At 43.5% G+C, this 24902-nt stretch overlaps 1 protein-coding gene across 1 annotated transcript; it reads left to right on the top strand.

Moving 5' to 3' along the window:
* The first annotated feature begins 11212 nt into the window (after positions 1-11212).
* On the top strand, positions 11213-12184 carry LOC116057868 (olfactory receptor 4D1-like). Its single transcript, XM_036001106.1, is given in 2 exon segments — positions 11213-11670; positions 11672-12184. Coding segments are annotated over 2 exon segments (933 nt in total). The 5' UTR covers positions 11213-11250.
* Positions 12185-24902: the final 12718 nt, after the last annotated feature.

Raw genomic sequence — 24902 nt, 5'->3', positions numbered from 1 at the left:
ACTGTTTTACTTGCTTTTAATGTGCTTTATTGTAAAGTGTCTTTGAGTAACTTGGAAAGCGCTATATAAATAAAATGTATTATTATTATTATAATTATAAATATTATTATTAATGCTAGGGGTGGGGGGGCAGAGATCAATGCAGCATAGTATCCCGATATTTTTTGTGGCAATCCTATATTGATGCACTGAAGCCAAGTATCGTTTTGTTTTTTTTGTTTGTTTTTTTTATACTAATTGCACATATTATTTAAACTTTTGGGTATATATATATATATAGATTTTTATTGATCCCAAAATGGGAAATGACTGTGTTGCAGCAGCAAAATATCAGACACACAGCACACATACAGAATATACATTAAATAATAGGATACAATGTACATGAAATAATAATAGGATAGAATACAAGAACAAATATTTAAAATATATACAAGTTGGGAATAAAAACTGTTTAACTAGTATTGATAAAGCTGTAGATAAACTTATTGTGCAAGGTGCACTTAGTGCAGCTGTGATGTATATGAGTCTTATCTAACACTCAGTGATGAAGTGTTAAAATGTTTTATTGCCTGTGGGAGGAATGATTTCTTGTAGCGGTCCGTGCGACATCGAAGCTGTTGGAGCCTCTTAGAGAAGGTGCTCCTCTGTTGGACCAGTGTGGGGTGGAGAGGGTGGTCGGGGTTATCCATGATAGATAACAGTTTGTTCAGTGACCTCCTCTCCGCCACAGCTGGCTCCGATGCTGCTGCCCCAGCAGATGGCGGAGGAGAACACAGCGCTGGCCACAACAGACTGGTAGAACATCTCCAGCATCTTGCTGCACACATTGAAGCATCTCAGCTTCCTCAGGAAATAGAGTCTGCTCATCCCCTTCTTGTAAACAGCAGTGCTGTTGATTTTCCTGTTCAGCCTGTTGTCGATGTTGACACCCAGGTATCTGTACTCCTCAACCATGTCCACATCTCCACCCAGAATGCAAAGGGGCTGCGGAGCCGTTCCCTTCCTCCTGAAGTCAATCACCATCTCTCTGGTCTTATCCACATTCAGCAGCAGGTGATTCTTACCAGTCCACTCCACAAAGTTGTCCACCAGCTCTCTGGACTCTCCCTCCTGTCCATCCCTTATACACCCAACAACTGCAGAGTCATCAGACAACTTCTGTAGGTGACATGACTCTGAGTTGTACTGGAAGTCTGTGGTGTATAAGGTGAACAGAAAAGGAGACAGTACCGTCCCGTGAGGAGCCCCTGTACCACTCACCACCACATCAGACAGAACACGGTCCAGACGGACAAACTGTGGTCTGTCTGTCAGGTAGTCAGTGATCCAGGAGACTGTGGACGCACCGACACCCTTCATCTGCAGCTTCTCATCTAGTAGCAGTGGCTGGATGGTGTTGAATGCACTGGAGAAATCAAAAAATGTGATTCTTACAGTGCCGCCACCACCATCCAGGTGCAAATGAGCTTGCTGCAGAAGATAGATGACAGCATCGTCCACTCCCAGACAAGGCTGGTAGGCAAACTGTAGAGGGTCCAGAGAAGATAGGATACTATAATAATAAAACATGTGGGGGACATGGTGGCTGTCATATAATGTGCATGCCAACTACATTGTTCCGTCTAGCTCAGCAGATTTGTGTCAATTACTACAATTTCATGACATTTTTGATAAAATTTTGAGGGAAGCAGCAGCAACAATTTTGATAGGGTGGGCCGCTGCTGCAAAACTTAAATATGTGTCGTAATTACTGCTTGTACAAATTATCTATGGGTATGTTTTTCCAGAGGACAGTCTCAGTTTTAGGGTTCTATTTCCTCTGTCTTTTTATGTTAATATTTGTCATATTCAGGATTTTTCTTGGCTCAGAATGGGCCTGTGGGGGGGGGGATCACACATTAAGCAGGGGGTCTGGTGGTCCTACCCAAAGAAATTTGAAATAGCTTACACTTTCACTATGTGAACTAGGAGAAGTTGAGAACAAATCACATTTTCTTCTGTATTGTCCGTATTATGATGAGTTAAGAACACCAATCTTACGTGAAATGTCTGTCCAAAATCCTGAAATGTTCTTGTGCACGGATGAGGACCAATTGGAGTGGTTGTTTAAATTTAATATTTAACTTTTGTTTCTAAAGCTTGGCAAAAAAGACTAGAAGGTTTTACTCTATATAGAGAGTATGTGGTTACTTTGGCATCTGGTCCTTCGTCCTCAGTAATGGTGAGTAAGCCTGTGTGGGCTGGGCATATTTTGTTGTATGCATGACACAATAAGAAAAACAAAATCAGTCATTCATATTCATTCATTCATTCATTCATTCATATAACAATGATTACCTGGCCTATGATGGCATTTTAACCCTCTCTTAGCTCAACTGCATGTGTTTACAGCAGCGTGGCTAACATCAACAACGGAAGCTACAGTTACCCACAATCCATCAGGTTTATCTCAACTACAGATCAGATTGTAGCCCAAAAATATTCTTATTCTTTATTTTATAAAGGACAACACACATTAATTAACATTTCTGTAAATGTGCCAGTGTTAACCAGCCGGCTAATTTTCAACTTTAATCCTTTGGTCAGATGATTTTAGACCAGAACAACAGGAAATAGCAAGACATTAGTACAGGTTAAAATATACTGACAGAAGTCAACAAGACACTATACAGACAGCTAGAGCAACAAATAAGCTTTCTCAGTAAGCCATGCAGAGCTACAGGTAGCAGCAAGACATTAGCACAGTTACACATCAACAGTATCCCCATTCAGTATAAGAAGCCATGCAAGCATCAAAACACAGCCAAGCAACACAGACCCGAGCCATCTTCTTGCATCGTTCAACTGTTCAAAATACACAACATACCTTGATATTGGGCTCTTTAAATACTTATTTCTCATGTCTTATGACCGATACCTTGCTATCTGTTATCCTCTGCAATATAACACGTATGACATCTAACAAGGTTGCCATGTGTAGTGCTCTGACATGGTTATACCCATATATTGCTATATACATTTTGATATCTTTGAGTCTTCCTTTACAGCTGTGTGGCAATGTCATTAACAAAGTGTACTGTGACAATTACTCCATCGTTAAACTGGCATGCTCCAACACCATAGTAAATAACAAATTATTCTTATACTTTTAATATTTACACTTACATACTACCTGTGTAGAGTTTATCATGATCCTTCTTTTGTTTTCCAACACAATTTAAATTAAAACAGATGAAACAGTTGTAATAATTATATTTTGATTCAACTCCTTGAAGCCCACTGTCATGGTTGTGTATCTTCTGTTTCCTGTTTTATTTTGAAGTCTGTCTTTTCTCCCTGGTCATATCTGGTTTTAGTTCCTGCCTTTTTCGATTGTTCTGCCCAGCCCTGATGTGTTTCACCTGTTCCCCAGCCCTGTTCCTTGTTACCTCATTACCCTGTGTATTTAGTCTCTGTGTTCCCCTTGTCTGTTGTCAGATCACTGTATTCTATTCTGTACTGTTTTGTGTTCATGTGTGGAGTCTACCCCGTTGTCTCTGTGTTCCAGTTTTTGGTATTCCTGTCTTTTGTTGTCCTCCATATTCTGGAGGGATTTTGCCTGCTGCCTTGTGGACTCCTTTTGTTGGTATGGACTTTTGTATATCTTTGATTTATTTATTAAATCCTCAAGCAACACTACTCTTGCCTGCTGTCTCTGCATTTGGGTCCGCAATTCTCTGTACCGCATGATACCCACAGATGCACCTGTTGTAAAGACAAAATTAACATTTGTTTTGCTGACAAATGTTGATCAGAGAAGACCCGTCCTACTCTGCCTCTGATTGGTTAGTATCCGTTGCCTTCTTCACAGAATGCGGCGCAAAGAGAAAAAAATAACACTGCCTGAGCCTGAGGTTTGGTAGATGATGGCAGGCTTAATGCTGATTAACAAGAACATTAAAATTCCACTTCATAAAAAGGTTGCCAACCCCACCCTATTTTCAAAATAAACATCCTGCCGAAGGGCCCGAAGGGCTGCAGCCTCTGCCGTGAAAGAGGCAAAGCAGCGGGTGTGGGAGAAGTTCGGAGAAGACATGGAGAAGGACTTTCGGTCGGCACCAAGGTGCTTCTGGAAAACCGTTCGCCACCTCAGGAGGGGAAGCGGGGAACCATCCAAGCTGTGTACAGTAAGGATGGGACGCTGCTGACCTCAACTGAGGAGGTAATAGGGCGGTGGAAGGAGCACTTTGAGGAACTCCTAAATCCGACTAATACGCCCTCTATGGTAGAGGCAGAGCTGGAGGATGATGGGGGATTGTCGTCAATTTCCCTGGTGGAAGTTGCTGAGGTAGTTAAACAACTCCACAGTGGCCAAGCCCCAGGGATTGATGAGATCCGTCCAGAAATGCTTAAAGCTCTGGGTGTGGAGGGGTTGTCTTGGTTGACACGCCTCTTCAACATTGCGTGGAAGTCGGGGACGGTGCCTAAGGAGTGGCAGACCGGGGTGGTGGTTCCCCTTTTCAAAAAGGGGGACCAGAGGGTGTGTGCCAATTACAGGGGTATCACACTTCTCAGCCTCCCTGGTAAAGTCTACTCCAAGGTGCTGGAAAGGAGGGTTCGGTCGATAGTCGAACCTCAGGTTGAAGAGGAACAATGCGGATTCCGTCCTGGTCGTGGAACAATGGACCAGATCTTTACTCTCGCAAGGATCCTGGAGGGAGCCTGGGAGTATGCCCAACCGGTCTACATGTGCTTTGTGGATCTGGAGAAGGCGTATGACCGGGTCCCCCGGGAGACACTGTGGGAGGTGCTGCGGGAGTACGGGGTGAGGGGGTCCCTTCTCAGGGCCATCCAATCTCTGTACGACCAAAGCGAGAGCTGTGTCCGGGTTCTCGGCAGTATGTCGGACTCGTTTCAGGTGAGAGTTGGCCTCCGCCAGGGCTGCGCTTTGTCACCAATCCTGTTTGTAGTATTTATGGACAGGATATCGAGGCGTAGTCGGGGTGGAGAGGGATTGCAGTTTGGTGAGCTGGGGATCTCATCGCTGCTTTTTGCAGATGATGTGGTCCTGATGGCATCGTCGGCCTGTGACCTTCAGCACTCACTGGATCGGTTCGCAGCCGAGTGTGAAGCGGCTGGGATGAGGATCAGCACCTCTAAATCTGAGGCCATGGTTCTCAGCAGGAAAACGATGGAGTGCCTTCTCCAGGTAGGGAATGAGTCTTTACCCCAAGTGAAGGAGTTCAAGTACCTTGGAGTCTTGTTCGCGAGTGAGGGAACAATGGAGCGGGAGATTGGTCGGAGAATCGGCGCAGCGGGTGCGGTATTACACTCAATTTATCGCACCGTTGTGACGAAAAGAGAGCTGAGCCAGAAGGCAAAGCTCTCAATCTACCGGTCAGTTTTCGTTCCTACCCTCACCTATGGTCATGAAGGCTGGGTCATGACCGAAAGAACGAGATCCAGGGTACAAGCGGCCGAAATGGGTTTCCTCAGGAGGGTGGCTGGCGTCTCCCTTAGAGATAGGGTGAGAAGCTCAGTCATCCGTGAGGAGCTCGGAGTAGAGCCGCTGCTCCTTCGCGTCGAAAGGAGCCAGTTGAGGTGGTTCGGGCATCTGGTAAGGATGCCCCCTGGGCGCCTCCCTAGGGAGGTTTTCCAGGCACGTCCAGCTGGGAGGAGGCCTCGGGGAAGACCCAGGACTAGGTGGAGGGATTATATCTCCAACCTGGCCTGGGAACGCCTCGGGATCCCCCAGTCGGAGCTGGTTAATGTGGCTCGGGAAAGGGAAGTTTGGGGTCCCCTGCTGGAGCTGCTACCCCCGCGACCCGTTACCGGATAAGCGGAAGAAGATGGATGGATGGAACATCCTGTGAAGACTCCTGATCGTATATATTACATCACTACACTATTTTGACAACTAAAACACAGCTGTTCTGTCCTCTGGCTGGAATCATGTGAAATCATGCCACCTATTGGACTTTCCTATGCAGGTGTGTTGTACACGTGAAGCAGGAAACAGGCAGTAGGAAATAGGTCATTTTTAAAAGCCTCCCATCCTCATGCTTCTCTGTTTGCAAGCAATATGCCAGCACCAGAAGCAATCACTTTCAATCCTTGGTTGTAATGCTTAGTAAATCACTGGCTGCTTTTTTCCAATGTGTAGCAGCCTGAATTGAAGGGTATTTGTGGCAGGTGATGCTTAACACCATTGTATTTGTTAATGTTTTGTTGAGCACATGTAGTTGAGCATGTGAGTGTTGCTGTGTAGATAACATACAGTGAATATGATTTGAAGTAACACTAGATGAGACTAAGCATGTTGTTTGTATATCATGTATTTTATGTTTCAATGTATCAGATAATTTGTTTATTGCTCTGCATTTATTTGTTCGTAGCATCTATTGTAACGCTAGCAGTTTAGCTCTTTACATGATTCTGTAAAATGCAGTCATTTGTGTAAGATAGATATTTATCGTTCCATGAAGGAGAATTTTCAGTCTGCTTCATGCACATGGTGATATACACAAACAAATACATCAACAGATAACATAAAGACAGAGAAACAACAGCATTTATAGAGACACCGAGTCACCGGGCCGGGTTTGCACTAGAAATACACCATTTTCAGCAGGGTACCATAGACTCAGACTTGGAGGTGCTGACCCTCACAGTCGGTCTCAAAGTGTTGGCATGGAGATCACCGTCTGAAGAAGCCTGTAAAACCATTAAACTCAGAGAAGCAATCCTGAGGCAATGCTAAAACAGCTGTTACTTTATGAAAGACCCAGCCATCGATTTGCACTGCGTGTCACTCGCGTAGAAAAGGTTGAACACATTTCAACTCTTGCAGCGGGCTGGCATGTGCGTGAGACCAGCACAGCTGCGACAGTTTCACGGGTTTGCACCCACTTTTCGCTCCGCCTGTCAGATTGCCCACAATCCCTACCTGCCCGCTCGCCTCTCATTGAAATATGGATTACTAGTAGGTGCGTCTGAAAAGACCTTAAATAGGCTGTCAGTGTGTCTCAAACTGCACACTTCCATTAGTGCACTAACAGGCAGTAAACTTTGTACACTTGCATAGTGCGTAAATTTCAACAGGGGAGTGTTTTCTCAAATCGCGCACAGCCAGTGTTCACTTACCGGAACAGACGATCACAACATTTCACTCCTTCTTCTTCTTCAGTAAAATTGTGAATTTCACCCGGGGAGAGCATTCCAGCCACCTATTGTTTTCCGTGAAAAATACATTCCTGCTTTGTTTTTGTGCATTTTATAAAGGCTCTAATGTGTTAGAATGTATTTATGCACCACTACGTGATAGTAAATTCCTGTAATGGTTATTGCAGTAAGGTGGATATCATATTGATTATACAGTATAGGCTATTATTTTAAGTCAGAATTTTCTTGTTCTAAATGGTCTTCATACAGTGACAATACAAGAGTGAAAGCAGAGGCAACAGAATTAACATTTAAATAGTTCCCATTCTTCTATTCTTTTATGCACTAACGTTATATGCTGCAGTTATGCAAAGTGCAATGCAAAAGATAACATTAAATACATTTAATAGAATTTTATTTAAAAGACGGTCCTGTGCTTATAGTTCTACAGGCTCCAAACCCTTAGGCTGTAACGTTACTGCCAGCTAATCGATACAGTCCCAGTGCTGGCACTATATTTTAGTTTGATGGGGAAAGTGACATGAGGGTGGACTTCAGACTCTCCAGTATGGCTACAACACATTTAACTTATTTGTCAGTGGTTAAACTGTGCCGCTGTTAGCTAACTTGCTAGAACGTTACAATACGATACAAACATGTTATACGTTACCAAAATCTTTACTGACTGCAAAATTAACCAAATAAACATATGTGCTCATGTTATACAAGTATAGCAAAAAGACTCATGTTTAACTTACATTTCAATTCAATTTTATTTATAGTATCAAATCATAACAAGTTATCTCAAGACACTTTACAGATAGAGTAGGTCTAGACCACACTCTATAACTTACAAAGACCCAACAATTCCAGTAATTCCCCCAAGAGCAAGCTTTCAGTGCGACAGTGGCGATGGAAAAACTCCCTTTTATGGAGAAACCTCAGGTGGTGAGGAAAACTTCCTTTTAGGGAGAAACCTCGGACAGACCCAGGCTCTTGATAGGGGGTGTCGACGTTGCTGGTTGGGGATGTGATGAACAGTGGCAATAATAGTCAAAATAAAGATAATGGAACTATGACTAGAAATAGTAGTTGTAGTAGTTCATGGCGTAGCAGGGCACTGCAGGGCGTTACAGGGCGTAGCAGGGAAATACAGGGCGTTTCAAGGCACTGCAGGGCGTAGCAGGGTATAGCAGGACATAGCAGGGTGCGGAGCAGGACAACAGCGATGGGGTTGGTAGATGAATCTGACGACTATGAAGAGAAGCAGAGAAGAAAAGGGTGTCGTGTCTGTAGCAATATATACCCTCCCCCTCGGTCTAGGTGAACACTGCAACTCCTCACTCCGTAACTATAAGTTTCATCAAGGAGGAGATTATGCTGTATCGTTTTTCTTCCCCACCCATACTTGAAATGTTCTATATGCATTTAGAAAGTTTACTTTTTTGCTGACATTGATCAAACATAATCTCTAAAAATATCAATTATCACGGCCGATATATCAGGGGGAAACTATTTTTTCTTCTTTTTTCTGTTTCTTTTCCGATACTGATATCGGTATTGGAACAACTCTAATAGAAACAATTGTAAAACAAAATGTAAATGCCTTCTACAAAGTTTACTTTTTGCTGACATTGACCAAACAGAATCTTTCAATGGGACCTTTTCATAATGAGGTCATTCTGCTGCTGTGGGTGTCCTCTGTATCGAAAAGGATAAAAGAAGTCGCAACAAAGTTTCAGCTCAGGACAGATTTAGTCTGACTACAGTGGGTGTAAGCTCAAACTTACACAATGTCACAGATGTTTTATTAATAATTTGTAACCTGAACATTATGTTGAACTAAATTGTACATTTGGGGGTGTTTGTTAAAACTGTTTCCATGATAATGAATCTGTTTAGAATTACTACACTGACTTATGTTCACATTGTGCCAACCTAGTCCAAATTTAAACTAGTTACATATAGTTTTACAAATGTAGAACAAAAGTTAAAAGGAACACGCCGACTTATTGGGACTTTGGCTTATTCACCGTAACCCCCAGAGTTAGACAAGTCGATACATACCCTTCTCATCTCCGTGCGTGTTCTAACGCTGTCTGACGCCCCCAGCATTAGCTTAGCCTAGCACAGATCATGCAGGTAACTGGTTCCAACTAGCCGACTGCTCCAAATAAGTGACAAAATAACGCATACATGTTCCTATTTACATGTTGTGATTTGTATAGTCACAGGGTGTACAAATAATGCCATGATCACCAGTCAGGTTCGCTACTAACTAGCTATTCACATTGGTTTTACTGACGGAAGTAACTGTGCTTTTCGGTGTTGTGCTAATCACTCTGCCCAAGTAGCAATGCTTCCACTGTCTGAGAATATAGTTCCCACTTAGTGTACGGTTAGAATATGGCTGTGTCTCATGTGACCTTATTATTTGTTATCTACTTGCCTATCTCAGACAGTTAACAATTCAGTCAAGAAGGCCTTTGGATTCGCATGACTACTCATTTTTCAGAACATTTACATTTGTACTAATGTTTGCACAAATCACAAGCATGTGACCTAAGCTATTATTGTCACGGAATGAACAGGAGTCAGACTGGTGGTAAGTGAAACGAGCTTTATTCACAAAATCCAACTGGAGGAACAGTGAGCTGGCCAAACACAAACAGAACTTAGCTGTGGTAGTTGGAGTCTTAGGGTGGCAGCAGACGGCAGGAGGATGATAGCAGGTAGGATCTTCAGTTAGGCAACGGGTAAGTAGCAGGAGAGAGTCTAGGTGTCTTGTATCGATGAGACCAGACAAAGAATGAATGAGCATGTGCCGAATATAAAGATGGTGGACTAATGAGGTGCAGGTGGCGAACTGATGGAGTGGCCTGATGAAGTGCAGGTGTGAGTGATCAGTATTGAGGAGATAGTGAACGAATGGGAGGAGTGAGTGATGGGGAATGTGAACGAGTGGGAGGAGTGAGTGCTGGTGACGGTGGGACCCTGACAATTATAATGTATAGCGCTGCAAAGCTTTATCGATTAGTTGTCAACTATTAAATTAATCTCCAACTTTTTTGATCATCTATTAATCGGTTTGAGCCATTTTTTGTGGAAAAAAAATCAAACTTATCTGATGTCAGCTTGTTAAATGTGAATATTTTCTAGTTTCTTCTGTCTTCTGTGACAGTAAACTGAATATATTTGAGTTATGGACAAAACAAGACATTTCAGGACGTCATATTGGGCTTAGGGAAACACTAAATAATAATCCACAAATTAATCAACTATGAAAATAATTGTTAGTTGCAGCCCTACTTCACAGAGATATTTAGCTGTAACTTTTTAGAAGCATATTTCCAGCTTTACTGTTATAAGAACCGTAATGGACCCCCGGGCCTCTATTTTCTTTAATCAATGTCTGGGGCGCAAATATGAAGTCAAGTGTGCCATGCCAAAGTATTACTTGGCTTCAGATCAGGCTGGCTGCTGATCAATCCTTTCTCAGTTTATCCATTGTTACCGATATGAGACCAAGATGTTCTCAAACTATTGATTGCTAATTATCTGCCAGTGGTTCGGTTGGTCATGTTGGTAGTTGATATTATTGATAATGGGCACTTGAATCCACAAATGTGAAGAACATCTGCACAAGAATTTGCTCAGCATGTACACAAGTGCTGCGGGGTAGACCAGTCAGTTTTAATGCTGTGTTCACACCAAACGCTGAATAAAATATTTGTTTGATGCAACCATTGTGTGAACACAGCGTTAGACATGATCAGTCTACCCCGCAGCATTTGTGTGCATGTGTCTAATAATCTATGATACTCATTGCTCTAACAATTAAACAATGATCTAACACTAACAAAACTAGTCTTTCAATTTTAATTAGAAATCAGTAGAAAATCGAGGTGTGATTTGATTATGAGGTCAGACTGCTCTCTGCTGTGTGCGTCCCCCTGACTTGAAAAGGATAAAAGAAGGAGAATCAGTGTCTCTGCTCAGTTGGGAGGGGTCACAGTGCGACTATAGCAGGTGAGCAGATCAACGTTAGATTTATCCAATGTCTCAACCTGTGTTACACTGTGGTGTGTATATACTATTGATGAGATCATGATAAACTCTACACAGGTTTCATATTTCAAACTTGCTGCCTACTTTGACACTGGGGTTTTCAAATATTTATTTTTCCTGATTATTATGTGTTTTTATGCTGTAATTATTTGTGCCAATGTTTTGCTGATTGTGGTTATCTGTGTGAACAGAAGCTTACATGAACCTATGTACCTTTTTCTGTGCAGCCTGTTTGTAAATGAACTGTTTGGTAGTACAGGGTTGTTTCCATTCCTTCTGGTTCAGATCCTCTCTGACATTCACACTGTTTCTGCTCCATTCTGTTTCCTGCAGATTTTCTGTTTGTACTCTTATGGAGGTGTAGAACTTTGGACCTTAGCCATCATGTCTTATGACAGATATCTTGCTATCTGTTATCCTCTACAATATCACACTCATATGACATCTAAAAAGATGTCTAGTGCTTATTGCTCTAACATGGTTGTACTCTTTTCTTGTCCATATTTTGATAGTGTCTGGTCTGACTGCTCCTTTACAGCTGTGTGGAAACATTATTAACAAAGTGTACTGTGACAACTATTATGTTGTCAAACTGGCCTGCTCTGACACAACAGCCAATAACATTTTTGGACTTGTTCACATGTTTACAGTAATCTTTGCTCTTATAATCTTAATTCTTTTCTCTTACATGGGCATTCTTAAAGTGTGTTTTTCTGGTTCCAAACAGACCAGACAGAAAGCTCTCAGTACCTGCACACCTCACCTTTTTTCCCTGCTGAATTTTTCTTTTGGGGCTTTCTTTGAAATAGTACAGAGCAGGTTTAATATGAACTATTTACCCAATATGTTGCGCATTGTTCTGTCATTGTACTGGCTTACATGCCAACCACTCATCAACCCTTTACTGTACGGACTGAAAATGTCCAAAATACGCAGTATATGTAGACGTCTGCTCTTTGGGGGGGAAATGTAACTACAAATGTTATCTGACAACTAAGAGCTTTGCTCGTCATAAATAAAAAGAAATACATTCATTAAATGAGTTGCCTTTGACAGTACTTTTGTCAACTGTATCTATATAATGTGACAAACTGTAACTGCGTGTTTTAATAAAACACAGATGACAAGGTTGTTTTGAATCATTAAGCGAAAGGTTTTCTTTAAATCACCAAAAGGAGATTCATGTAGTGTTCTTCGTTTGGATTTTTGTAATTATTTTTTAGCAATTGTATTGTTATCAGACTCCTGTTGCCACTTTCCTCCTCTGTTCTTCAGATATTTAAATCAGCTCTTTTCCATTCACTCTTTGCCAGTTTGTCAAAGTTACCATGTGCCTCATGTCTTTGTTTTAAAGCCACCAGAACCTGAACCTGACTCTGACTCAGACCCTATACCCTATATAAAATGTGTGTGAATGTGAAAAGTTGATGGTTTTAAGAAGCTGTTAAAAACTCATCTGTTTTGTATGGACTTTGTCTTTTAATGTGTGCTGTGCCTCTGGTGTAATTCTGTCAGGTCCATTAAATTCAAGAACAACACAGACAATAAAAATCCCTTAGGAATTTTTCATTAAATAAATTACGAATTAAATTTGGTGGTATGGCTATGTTCAGAGCAGCAGCATTAGGGGACACTCACACAGTTTAGGACTAGGATAGCTAAACAATTCCCCCCAAATAGACCATACCTGGCAATCCTCTTGTGAGAAATTAAAACAAGAGAATGGAATTAAGTAGCCTTTAAGCACATTTAGATAATGAACGTCCTTATTTAGATTATTTCGCATAATAAAATTTAAGCAGATGAGGCACAAATTTGCCGATTTGTTTATTGGTCTAAATCAATCAGGAGCAGAGCACATAGCTTTCTGAGAATCAAGAATAGCGCGAACGTCAGGTCAAAGGTAATGTCCATCGCCCCATGGCTTTTAGGATTGAAACAGGAGCAGATGCCGCTGCAGTAGTTGCTGAGCTGTATAACAGTCCAGAGGCAGTCTGCAGAATTGGCGGAAGAGGCGCAGGTGAGATGCAAACCAGGCTCTGGACATTGGTTTCCCTTTCTGAGTGACGAACAGCGGCTCCTGCGGACCAGCACAAGGACGGCTCCTCCAGTAGGTCAGCATGGAAGATAGAGGACAAAAGACAGTATTAGACTCTGAGATATAGACAACTATACCTTTACTATTTATATCTGTTTTGGAGTGTTTGAGAAACAAGGTGAAATGGTGATCATTAATTGAAACATCAGAAATGGTTAGATCGTAATTTGGGTCAAAGGAACACGTACGTGAAGAAATTTTGCCACCCCTTAAAAAACCAAAGAAAGTTGTGAGTATGACTGTCTCTAACATTTGATCTGTGTACGGTCCCTATGGGATTTATCCTAAAAATTGGAAAAGGAGACCTATCGAACGGTCCTATCCTAAAACCTTTTCTAACCTCCTTCTCCAACAAAGCATCCACCATTTCTGGCTCCTTTGACACGGACTATACGTTTTTACAACTGATTGACACAGCAGGCAAATGCAACAGACCAGCAAAGAAACCTTGAACAAGACCAGTCAATAAATAATCCACGAAACAGCGGTTTGGATGTTTTCTCAACGCCCATCCCAGCCTAGGGACATTGACGGCAGTTGACGGTTTTATTTCTTCCGCTGTTCTTTCATGAAGCGGGTTCTCCTCGGACACACCGACTTTTTTATTTTATTTAACCTTTATTTAACCAGGTAGGCTGTTGAGAACAGGTTCTCATTTGCAACAGCGACCTGGCCAAGAAAAGCATAAGCGTGCAAGACAACATACAGTTTCACATTCAATACAGTACAGGAATACAGAATACAATAGGCTACATAAAGTACAGATTAAGTAGGCTTTACAAAGCCGGCGCAAAAAGGGGTTGTAAGTAAGTTGATGGATATGCAAAAGTGATAAGGTAATAGCTCAATAAACATGATAAACATGAATAGACAAACTGTATAAATCCCAAAATGTAGTAAAGAGTCAGTATACCGTTAGTGCAGATTGTGGTCTAGATAGTGATGTAGATCAGTAGATGTACAAAAAATTGAAAAAAAGGTGGGGGGGGGGGAACAGTTGAGCATGCCAGGGCAGATGAATAGTGCAAAAGCACAAAAACAGTTAGCACGTACAGTGATCGGACAGGAGCTCAGACAGACGTACTTTAAAGGCAGTTAGTGGGATAAGGGTTTTGAGTTTCAGGGTTTTTTGTAGTTCATTCCAGTCATTTGCAGCTGAGAACTGGAAGCAGTGGCAGCCAAAGGAAGTGTGGGCTTTTGGGGTGACCAAAGAGATGTAACTGCTTGAGTGCAGGCTGCGGGTGGGTAAAGCTATTTTGACCAGTGAGCTTAGGTACAGTGGGGCTTTACCTAGCAAGCACTTGTAAATTAATTGGTAACAGTGAGTTAAGCGACGAGTGTGTAACGAGGGCCAGCCAACTAATGCATAGAAGTTGCAGTGGTGGGTGTTATAAGGGGGCTGTGGTCAGAAAACGTATGGCACTATGGTAGACAACATCCAGTTTTTTCAGGAGAGAGTTTGAGGCAGTTCTGTAAATGACATCACTGAAATCGAGAATTGGTAAAATTGTCATATTCACCAAGGCAAGTTTGGCAGCGTGAGTGAAGGAGGCCCTGTTGCGGAATAGGAAACCGATCCTAGACTTAAAGGAGAACTCCGGGCAATTTTTATGTTCATCTTGATCGCTATACGCATGTAAGTACAGTCAATAGCAAAAAAAACGAGCCGAATCAGTGCTAGCAACATGGAGCTGCTGCAGCTAATGCCGAGAGCTCCCACTTAGCTAAAACGGCGGTTTTGGGGGCATATCATAAAGAGTGCCTTTGTGCTTCTTAACAGACACAAAATGCAATTAAAATGTCTGTGCAATGTGAACAGGGCCCTTACATGACAAAAAGGTGCATTTTCAACTCAGACATTGTTTAAATTCACCTACCCTGTTAGCTGCTGAGTGTGTTCAGTCGGGCTTCGGTAATAATCATCAAGCAGCAGTTCCGTGTGTATTTGTAGCATATATATCCATTTTGTGTGCGATCCATCTGGCGTTGGTGAATAGGAGTCTCTGCAGTGGCAAACTTTGTGGTAGTTTCCTTAGCCGGGCTAGCAGGCCCGACCGGCATCCTTCTACTTCCTCCCCGCCTCCCTCGCCTGCCGCGGCCCACAACAATCCAGTGAGCCCCCGCTGGTCTGGTGGATGTCCTCCGGAGGACAGTTCATGCTTTTGAAGTTTATTCCCCCCTCAAAAATAGGTAATTGAGCATTGTAGTGGTTATGATCATATTAGTGACAATGTAACTACATGGAAACGGCCAAATGATGCCTGTTTCTTGTAAAGTAACTAGCGTTACAGAAGGCTAGCTGTAGTCTCACGCTGAAGTCCCGTGGGAATTCAGTTGTAGCAGGAAAAGGTAAACAGCAGTGTGCAGATCAGAGCGTAGTGTGTGAAGAGTGAAGAGTGGAGGTGTTCACAAGGGAAGAAGCTTGGAGTAACGTAACTATGGAGCTAGAGCTAGCCTTCAGTAACGCTATTACTGTACAAGAAACAGACATCATTTGGCCCATTTCCATGTAGTTACTTAGTCACTGATATGGTCATAACCACTACAGTGCTCAATTACCTATTTTTGAGGGGGGAATAAACTTCAAAATTTTGCAGCAAAAGCATGAACTGTCCTCTGGAGGACATCCACCAGACCAGCGGGGGCTCATTGGATTGTTGTCAGCCGCGGCAGGTGAGAGAGGCGGGGAGGAAGTAGAAGGATGCCGGTCGGGCCTGCTAGCCCGGCTAAGTAAACTAACACACAGTTCGCCACTGCAGAGACTCCTAACGCCAGATGGATCGCACACAAAATGGATATATATGCTACAAATACACACAGAACTGCTGCTTGATGATTATTACCGAAGCTCGGCTGAACACTCACTCATCCCAGACGGCAGCTAGCAGCTAACAGGGTAGGTGAATTTAAACAATGTCTGAGTTGAAAACGCATCTTGTTGTCATGTAAGGGCCCTGTTCATGTTGCACAGAGATGCACATGCAAAGAGATCAGGCAGGTAGGCAGGAGAAGATTGAGTAGGGTTTATTGTACAGAAAACAAAAACCACAGCAACAAAAGGAGTCCTGATGCAGCAGGCAAAAAGCGTCCAAGGTGGGGAAAAAACCTACCCCCTAAAAAGGGGCAGGAGTCGGCCTGGCCGCCGACAGAACATGAGGGGCAGGAGTCGGTCGGCACCGGAGACCGGCAAAGTCTCAGGGGTGGTCTCAAGGGCGGTCCCAGGGGCGCCGGAGACTGGCAAAGTCTCAGGGGCGGTCTCAAGGGCGCCGGGGACCGGCAAAGTCTCAAGGGCGGTCTCCCGGGCGGTCTCAAGGGCGCCGGGGACCGGCAAAGTCTCAAGGGCGGTCTGCCAGCCGGGGATCTGGGAAGCTGCTAGCCTGCCGGGGATCAGGAGAGCTGCTAGCCAGCCTGGGATCAGGAGGGCTGCTAGCCAGCCGGGGATCAGGGACACAGGACAACCTGGGAACGCTAGGAAACTCGGGGACGCTAGGAAGCTTGGGGACGCTGGGAAGCTCGGGAACGTTAGGAAGCTCGGGGACACTAGGAAGCTCGGGGACACTAGGAAGCTCAGGGACACTAGAGAGGCTGCTAGCTAGCCGGGACTCAGAGAGGCTGCTAGCTAGCCTGGATTCAGGGGGGCTGCTAGCTAGCGGGGAATCTGGGAGGCTGCTAGCCAGCCGGGGCTCAGGTGGGCTGCTAGCTAGCCGGGAATCAGGGGGGCTGCTAGCTAGCCGGGACTCAGGGGGGCGGCTAGCTAGCTGGGACTCAGGGGGGCGGCTAGCTAGCCGGGACTCAGGGGGGTTGCTAGTCAGCGGGGACTTTTCTCCTTGAAAAGTCGCCTCTCTGCTGGGTCCATGGTGGTTAGATCATTCTGTGACGTATTCAGGAAATAGTGGACCCAAATGCAGAGAGATCAGGCAGGCAGGCAGGAGAAGATTGAGTAGGGTTTATTGTACAGAAAACAAAAACCACAGCAACAAAAGGAGTCCTGATGCAGCAGGCAAAAAACGTCCAAGGTAGGGAAAAAACCAGAACAGGGAATCCAGGGGGGCATGAACTGAAGACAGGCACGAGGAAAAACAAACTGAGCGGGTAAGGGAACAATTGATGCAGACTAGCAGGGACAGGACACAAACGGATACAAAATGATCTAACAAGAGACAAAGGGAACACAGGTTAAATACATGAGGTAATGAACAAATGAGGGAGAGGTGATACACAGGTGAAACACATCAGGGTGGGGCAGGACAATCAACAAAGGTGGGAAAACACAGAAAGTAAAACTAGACATGACAAGACAGAAAACAGACTATCAAAATAAAACAGGAAGCAGAACATAAACAGGGAAATGCACAACAGAAAAATAAACAGAATATACACAGACCACAATACACAAAACAGGATACATCAACACAACAGGGAACAGAAATATACAGAATAAATATACAAACACAGGAAACATACAGAAATCAATAATACAGGCAACAGAAATGAACAAACAGGTAACAGAAATGGAACAAAATGCAAAGCAAAACACCGAAACCATAACATTGTGTCCGTTAAGAGGCACAAAGGCACTCTTTATCTTATGCCCCCATAACTGCCGTTTTAGCTAAGTGGGAGCTCTCGGCATTAGCTGCAGCAGCTCCATGTTGCTAGCACTGATTCGGCTCATTTTTTTTTGCTATTGACTGTACTCACATGCGTATAGCAGTCAAGATGAACGTAAAAATTGCCCGGAGTTCTCCTTTAACTTTAGATTGAAGGTGGTTTATGTGTTGCTGGAAGGAGAGGGAACTGTCTAACCAGACACCTAAGTATTTGTACACCGCAACATTTTCTAATTTCAACCCGTCGAACGTGGTAATGCTAATCGAATGGGCAGAGGTGGGCAGCGATCGATTGAAAAGCATGAACTTGGCTTTGCCAGAGTTTAGTAGTAATTGGAGGTTTCTGAAGGAGTGCTGAATAGCATTGAAGCTCTCCTGGAGGTTTGATAGAACAGTGTCCAATGAGGGGCCGGATGTGTACAGGATGGTGTCGTCTGCATAGAGGTGGATTTGAGAATTCCCAACAGCAAGAGCCACATCATTGATGTATAGGGAGAAAAGAATCGGCCCGAGAATCAAACCTTGTGGCACCCCCATAGAGACGCCCATAGGTCCAGACAACAGGCCCTCGGATCTCACTTGACCCTTTCAGAAAAATAGTTATTGAACCACGCGAGGCAGTTACGAGAGAATCCGAGGTTGTTGAGTCTGTCGATAAGAATACGATGGTTAACAGAGTCAAAGGCCTTGGACAGATCCATGTAGATGGCTGCACAGTAGTGCTTTTTGTCAATGGCGGCTGTGTTCTTGTTCTCCATCGTTTTTACAGTGTCCCAGAACCTTTTTTTAATTGGTACTGCAAGAAGCAAATTTCAGTTTGAAGTAGCGAGCCTTAGCTACTCGGACTGCCTGAGTGTACCGATTTCTGGCTTCTTTAAAGACTTGCATGTTATGGGGGTTGCTTGAGGCTAATGCAGTTCGCCACAGGATGATTTTATGTTGGTTGAGGGTGGTCAGCTCTAGAGTGAACCAGGGGCTTATCTGCTTTTGGTTCTAAACTTTTTAAATGGGGCATGTTTATTTAGGACAGAGAGGAAATCAGTTTTGAATTATATCCAGGCATCCTCCACTGTTGGAATGAGGTTAATGCTCTCCCAAGCTACAAGGTTCAGGTCAGTCAGAAAGGCTTGTTCGCAGTGTTTTAGACAACGTCTGACAGAGATAAGTTGTGGACATTTGACCACGGACCCATTACGGATTGCAATCAGGCAATGATCACTGAGATCCTGGTTAAAGACAGCTGGGGTGTATTTAGAGGGCAGGTTGGTCAGGACAATATCTATGAGGATACCCTTGTTTACTGATTTGTGGTTGTATCTCGTAGGTTCATTTATAATTTGTGTGAGGTTGAGGGCATCAAGCTTAGCAAGTAGAGTGGCTGGGGTGTTGAGCATATCCAGGTTTAAATCTCCTAACAATAAAAATTCTGCAGTTAGATGGGGGGCGATTAGTTCGCAGATGGTGTCCAGGGCACTGCTTGGGGCTGAGGGGGGTCTGTAAAAAGCAGCAGCAGTTATAGCCTTATTTCTAGAGAGTTGGATTTTTAAAAGTAGAAGCTCAAATTGTTTGGGTACAGACCTGGATAGGATGACGGAGCTCTGTAAGCTCTCTCTACAGTATATTGCAACACCTCCCCCTTTAGCGATTCTATCTTGACGGAAAATTTTATAATTGGGGATTGTTATTTCCGAGTTATTGGCGGATTTCCTAAGCCAGGATTCAGAGATGGCTAGAATAGCTGGGTTGGCTGAATGAGCAAGGGAGGTGAATAAATCGAATTTAGGAAGTAGACTTCTGATGTTAAGGTGCATAAAGCCAAGACATTTGCGATTGCAGAAATCAGTGAATGAAAGCACCTGGGAAGTAGGGAAGGTATTAGGGCCTGGATTTGGCTCTATGTCTCCTGAGGAGCAGAGGAGAAGAAGGATAAGTATGTGGCCCATAGCTTTAAAAACTGGTCGTTTAGTCTGATTAGTGGAGTGAAATAAATACGGCTTACGGGCGTAGTAAAGAAAATGAAGGGCCGCATGGGAAGTCAGGGGAATGACTGGATGAGTGGTTAATGGGTTAAGCCAAGGTATTTAGTAACAAAGAAGGAGGTTGCATCACTGGATAGATTTGGTAAACAACAGGAAGTTTCAGGAGTTACATACAGTGGAACAGTGGAGTTAACAGTGTTATAATGCAAGGAGTTAAGGAATCTACATGGGAGTAAAACGATGGAGGTGAGCAAAAACAGCAGTACAGAAGTCATGCTAAATATAGGGATAACAAACAGTCACTGGTAGTAGCTAGTAATGGACAGAGACAGTGCTTAGGAGCTTAGCTTAGGCCTGGCTAAATAAATGAACAAGATACCATAGGATAATTGGTGTCTTGTGGCAGAAGGGCTGTGGTGTTCCGGTGTTGTAGAAGATTGTAGTCCGGAGAATAAAACCAGTGAAACAGCGAACGCTGTCCGGATGTTGGAGCTGGCTGGTAACAACAGCTATTTAGCTGGCTAGCTAGCTAGGAGCAGAGAGAAAGTGACAGAAATAGTCCAGAGAATAACTCCCATAATACAGCAAGCGTTGTCCAGGGATGAATGTAATCCGACCAGTTTGGGCCTGAAAACGATAAGCAGCAGATAGTAAGCTAGCTGGCTTGCCAGATGGTTGTCAGTGGAGCCAGGTCATCCAATTCCTCAACGTGCCACGGACAATTACAGTAAGTCATGCACAGAGAGAGAGAGATAAAAACAAGTAAGTCCAGTGATGCGGAAAGCGAAAGTCCGGGGACAATGGAAGCAGTTTCTAGCAGAAGCTAATTTGCCAGCTGGAGCTCGAAGTTGCGGGGGGAAAAGTTACAAAAGTCACAAAAATGGTAATCCATTCCTCACAGTACAACGGACGTTGCAGTAAGGTGTGTGCAGCAATATATCGGATGGAAGTTTTTTTTTTTTTTTTTACGTTTATTTTTTGAGCATTTTCAGCCTTTATTTTGACAGGACAGCAGAAGGCATGAAAGGGAAGAGAGAGGGGAATGACATGCAGCAAAAGGCTGCAGGTCAGAGTCGAACCCGGGCCCGCTGCGTCAAGGAGTAAACCTCTATATATGGGCGCCAGCTCTACCAACTGGGCTATCTGGGCGCCCCAGATAGAAGTTTGCACAAAACTGGATACCAGGATAGACGAAAAGACAGTATTTACAAATATCTACACAGGACAAATACAAGAAACGTCTGCATGTTATGCCATCTTGGAAACCAAGATGGGGGTGCGCATCCCCACAGTAGCTACAGATATGAAGCTAATCCTATAAATATTCTCGTTAAAATTGTAGCAAAGAGCAAACTAAATTTAGTCACCTGGGAGCTAGGATTATGGCTCGGGCCAGGACGGGACAGACGAGTGGTAGTTTTAGAGTACAGGGAAATAGAGTGCGCGAGAGAGCCACAGATGGGGCAGGACAGGACTTGGTGCCCTGTGAAGTGCCTACTTATCAGCGCAAGGTCGACCACGGACTAGTCCAGTCTTTAGTTGAAGCGTTGAATGAACATTGTGGCCTTTGCAGAAAACGACTTTTGATACTCATAAAATAAAGTTCCACCGTAAGAGAGAGCTAGGTCGGAAATTATGTAAGGGTTAATGCCCGATGAGGTGTCCATTGTCAGGTCTTAATGGACGACGCCGAGGCATGAACCGGCCGACGTGCAGATTTTACTTCATAATTGCAACCGCATGTGTTGTATTCATTGTTCTTGTTCTGTATATAGTTTGTTTGTTATCGTGATCAAAACCATTGATCTGAAGCTCAATGCTGATGCTGTCATGTAAATAGTTTTCTAATCAGCAATAAATTTAACAATTTCTGATCAACCCATATCAATTGTATGCTTAAAATAACATACCGGTTAAAGCCCTACCCATTTCAAGACAACCCGACCCACTTCCGGGTTAAATCCCGCCCACTTCCAGGTTAGGCCCCGCCCAGTCCGAGTACAGATACAGATACAGATAATTCATATGGTTAACAGATACAGATACAGATACAGATAATGCTGTACTCGCTCATCCCTAATATTTATATAGTCCGCTCAGCTTGTAGAAGTCCCTTCCTTCAGCTCAGCCACGAGCCAGAAAGCTAACGCTATGCTAGCAAGATTCAAAGTCAATCACATTGTGTACAGTTGGCAATCAGTCAAAATAATTTGACAGTTTATTTAACAACAAGACAAGCTAGCTATCCAGCACTGTCATTGTCCCCAAAACAACATAAAGATTTTCACGAACAATGTTAGGCTACGGTCGAAGCCTTAGCTAAATAGCAAGCTAAACTGCAAACTGGAGGAGACATGATCGCTGATACAAAATAAGTAAACCCTTGTGTTAGATTTGCCATAAAGCTGATGCTAATGCCAGCAACATTAAGCCTAACCTAAACAGTTATTGCTCATACCATTGTTCATTCAGTACGCTGAATGTGAATGTAGGCTATGTAGGTTATCATATTTTTTTCATGTAAGCTAGGCTAGCCATGGCGTTATACACTTACGTTTTATAACCTATAATTAAAACCCACAGGTAGGCATAGTTATTTGTTTTTTTTAATACACAGAAAACAATTAATCAAACAACAAACAAAAAAAAAATAATTCTGCTCCAGCGATTTGTGCTTATAGATATGGGGAAATAAATTAATCAGGTCGAACAGAGGGGCATTTGCCTACATCCTAGCTTGTTTTATTTACAGTTAAATACAACGTTTCCATTTATAGTGCAATTTGACATAGTCAGCAAGTCTGACATAGGGGCCTTTGAAGAAGGATGCATGATAGCTGGGTACTGGCCATGATATGCACTTGATGCAGACAGTACGTTGCTCCAGTCTTATCTCTCCCTGACTGACGGAGCCCAGTAAGCCCGCAGACTGCTCTCGCATCGATGGCCTGTCACCGACATTATTTGACGGTTAGTGTAGACCTTCGAAAGACCCACCTGAAAGGTAAATTGATGATGATAATAATTATATTAGCGGATTTATTTATTTATTTTGAACGGTAAACAGTCAGTTTCACCAGAACTCCTTTATTAGGTGTCCTACATCACTTTTTTGTGGACACCCTGCAGCCAATCAGAATCGAGTATTCACCCAGACCATGGTATAAGGCAAGATAATATCAAGTTGCGAGCCGGATAGACTTCACAAATTACATCCCTATATACTCCAAAGGCTACGCAGAACTCGGTAAAGGTCAGAGTCTTAAACAGTCTAGGGTCCCCATCTTTAATGCGACGGATAGGTCGCCACAGTCTACAACACGCCGCTCGCACAGCTCAGAGCCCAGCAGAATTTTAACAAGATTGGTGTCATTACCTGTTAAAATCTGGCTCCTCAGCTGATGAGAGATGGCAGTAGATGGTGAGAAGGGTTAGGGTTAGGTTAGGTAAGGATGAGCCTGTGGATAGGGGTACAGCGGTTGCCAGGGTCCTTCTGGGAGTGAACTCTGGGGTGACGTCATCACGCTGAGGCTGGTGCTGGTGCTGGTGGTGTCGCTGTTCGGAGATGGTGGAGACTTCTGGAGCGGATATGGATGCCGATGGAGCAGAGATGAGGTTCGACGAACGCCTGATGATTGAGTCGTTTTCCAGTTTTGAAATTCTGGCAGTCATATAGAGGAGGAAAGATTGAAGCGCCATAAGCACTGGATCCATGGCTGGAGGTGCACTTGGGCCCGGACGAACATGGCCACTAGCCCGTTTGTGTGCAGTACCGGCCAGCTCGAGATTTTTTTCGTTTCTGAGTGTGCTTTTTTTCCGGATGTGTGGGGAGGAGGCACTGGCAGGATATCAGCTGGTGGAATATCCAGAGAGTCGCAGAGGAGGATAAATAAATCCTTGTGAGAGGCGCTGATCGGAGACTGGATGTTGTTATTGAACTAGGTTTCCAGTAAAGTGGGCACAGGCGCCAATGCTGGGAGGATTCAGGGTTTTACTCGCTGGGAGGATTCAGGGTTTTACTCGCTAAGCTTCGACGGACAGCAGCGGTGTTGTCATCCGGAGAGGCATCCTCCCCCCCTAGTTGAAGCTGCAATGGCTGGGTGTCATCGATGGAGTCGATTTGCCATGAATCATCATCGACAGCGGTCGGTGATGATTCACTTTAGGAACAACCTAAAGCGGCTTTAAGTAGGGTGCCCTGTTTGAGAGTAGCCATTTAGAAGCGAGGGGAGTTGACCAGCTGATGCACTGATGCAGATCAGCTGATGCGGCAGTGATGTTGGCCAATAGCGGTTAGCAGCGTCTTGACTACTTGGCCTGCCAGAACTGAACTCGCAACCTTCAAACAATGCACATTTTTATGACTTCTGTGCATCAGAGGTCACCTGGAGTAACCACTTCCTCAAAGACTAACACAGCTCTTTTGCAATGAGCACATACACACATTTTGTTAATAAAATATTTCTACTTTCTAAAACCCATCCCTACTGTATATAACACCTTTAAGATGGATACTATATACAATTGCCACAGTTTGCTTCTAGCTCGGGGTGTTCATTAATTTGGTATTTTGACATCTTTTTTAAGCAAATTTCCTATCAATTTATCAATTTATATATATATATATATATATATATATATATATATATATATATATATATATATATGTAGGAAGTTTGCTATTTGACCTGACAATAGGAATCATCGACAACCAGTAGGTCTTTTGATGAGGATGTTAGTCTGCTGCTGGGAGAATCAATTGACTTGGAAAGTTTAAAAGAAACAGACGCAGAGTTTCAGCTCAGTTGGGAGGGACTCAGTTGAGTAGAGCAGAGCAGTAGATGAATGTGAGGATTAAGACAATGTCATGAACTGTGCCTCCTAAGGTTTAATCTTTGTGGTATATAGATTCAGGTCAGGGTAATGGTAAGTTTGGGTTTTGTGGCTTATTTCCTTTCATAATGAAGAATGAATCTGTTTACTGTTGCGTCACATGAGTTTAAA

The sequence above is a fragment of the Sander lucioperca genome, chromosome 5 (genome assembly GCF_008315115.2).
Source record: "Sander lucioperca isolate FBNREF2018 chromosome 5, SLUC_FBN_1.2, whole genome shotgun sequence".
Taxonomy (NCBI): domain Eukaryota; kingdom Metazoa; phylum Chordata; class Actinopteri; order Perciformes; family Percidae; genus Sander; species Sander lucioperca.
The sequence above is the reverse complement of the archived record's forward strand: the minus strand, read 5'-3'. Positions and strand labels throughout refer to the sequence as shown.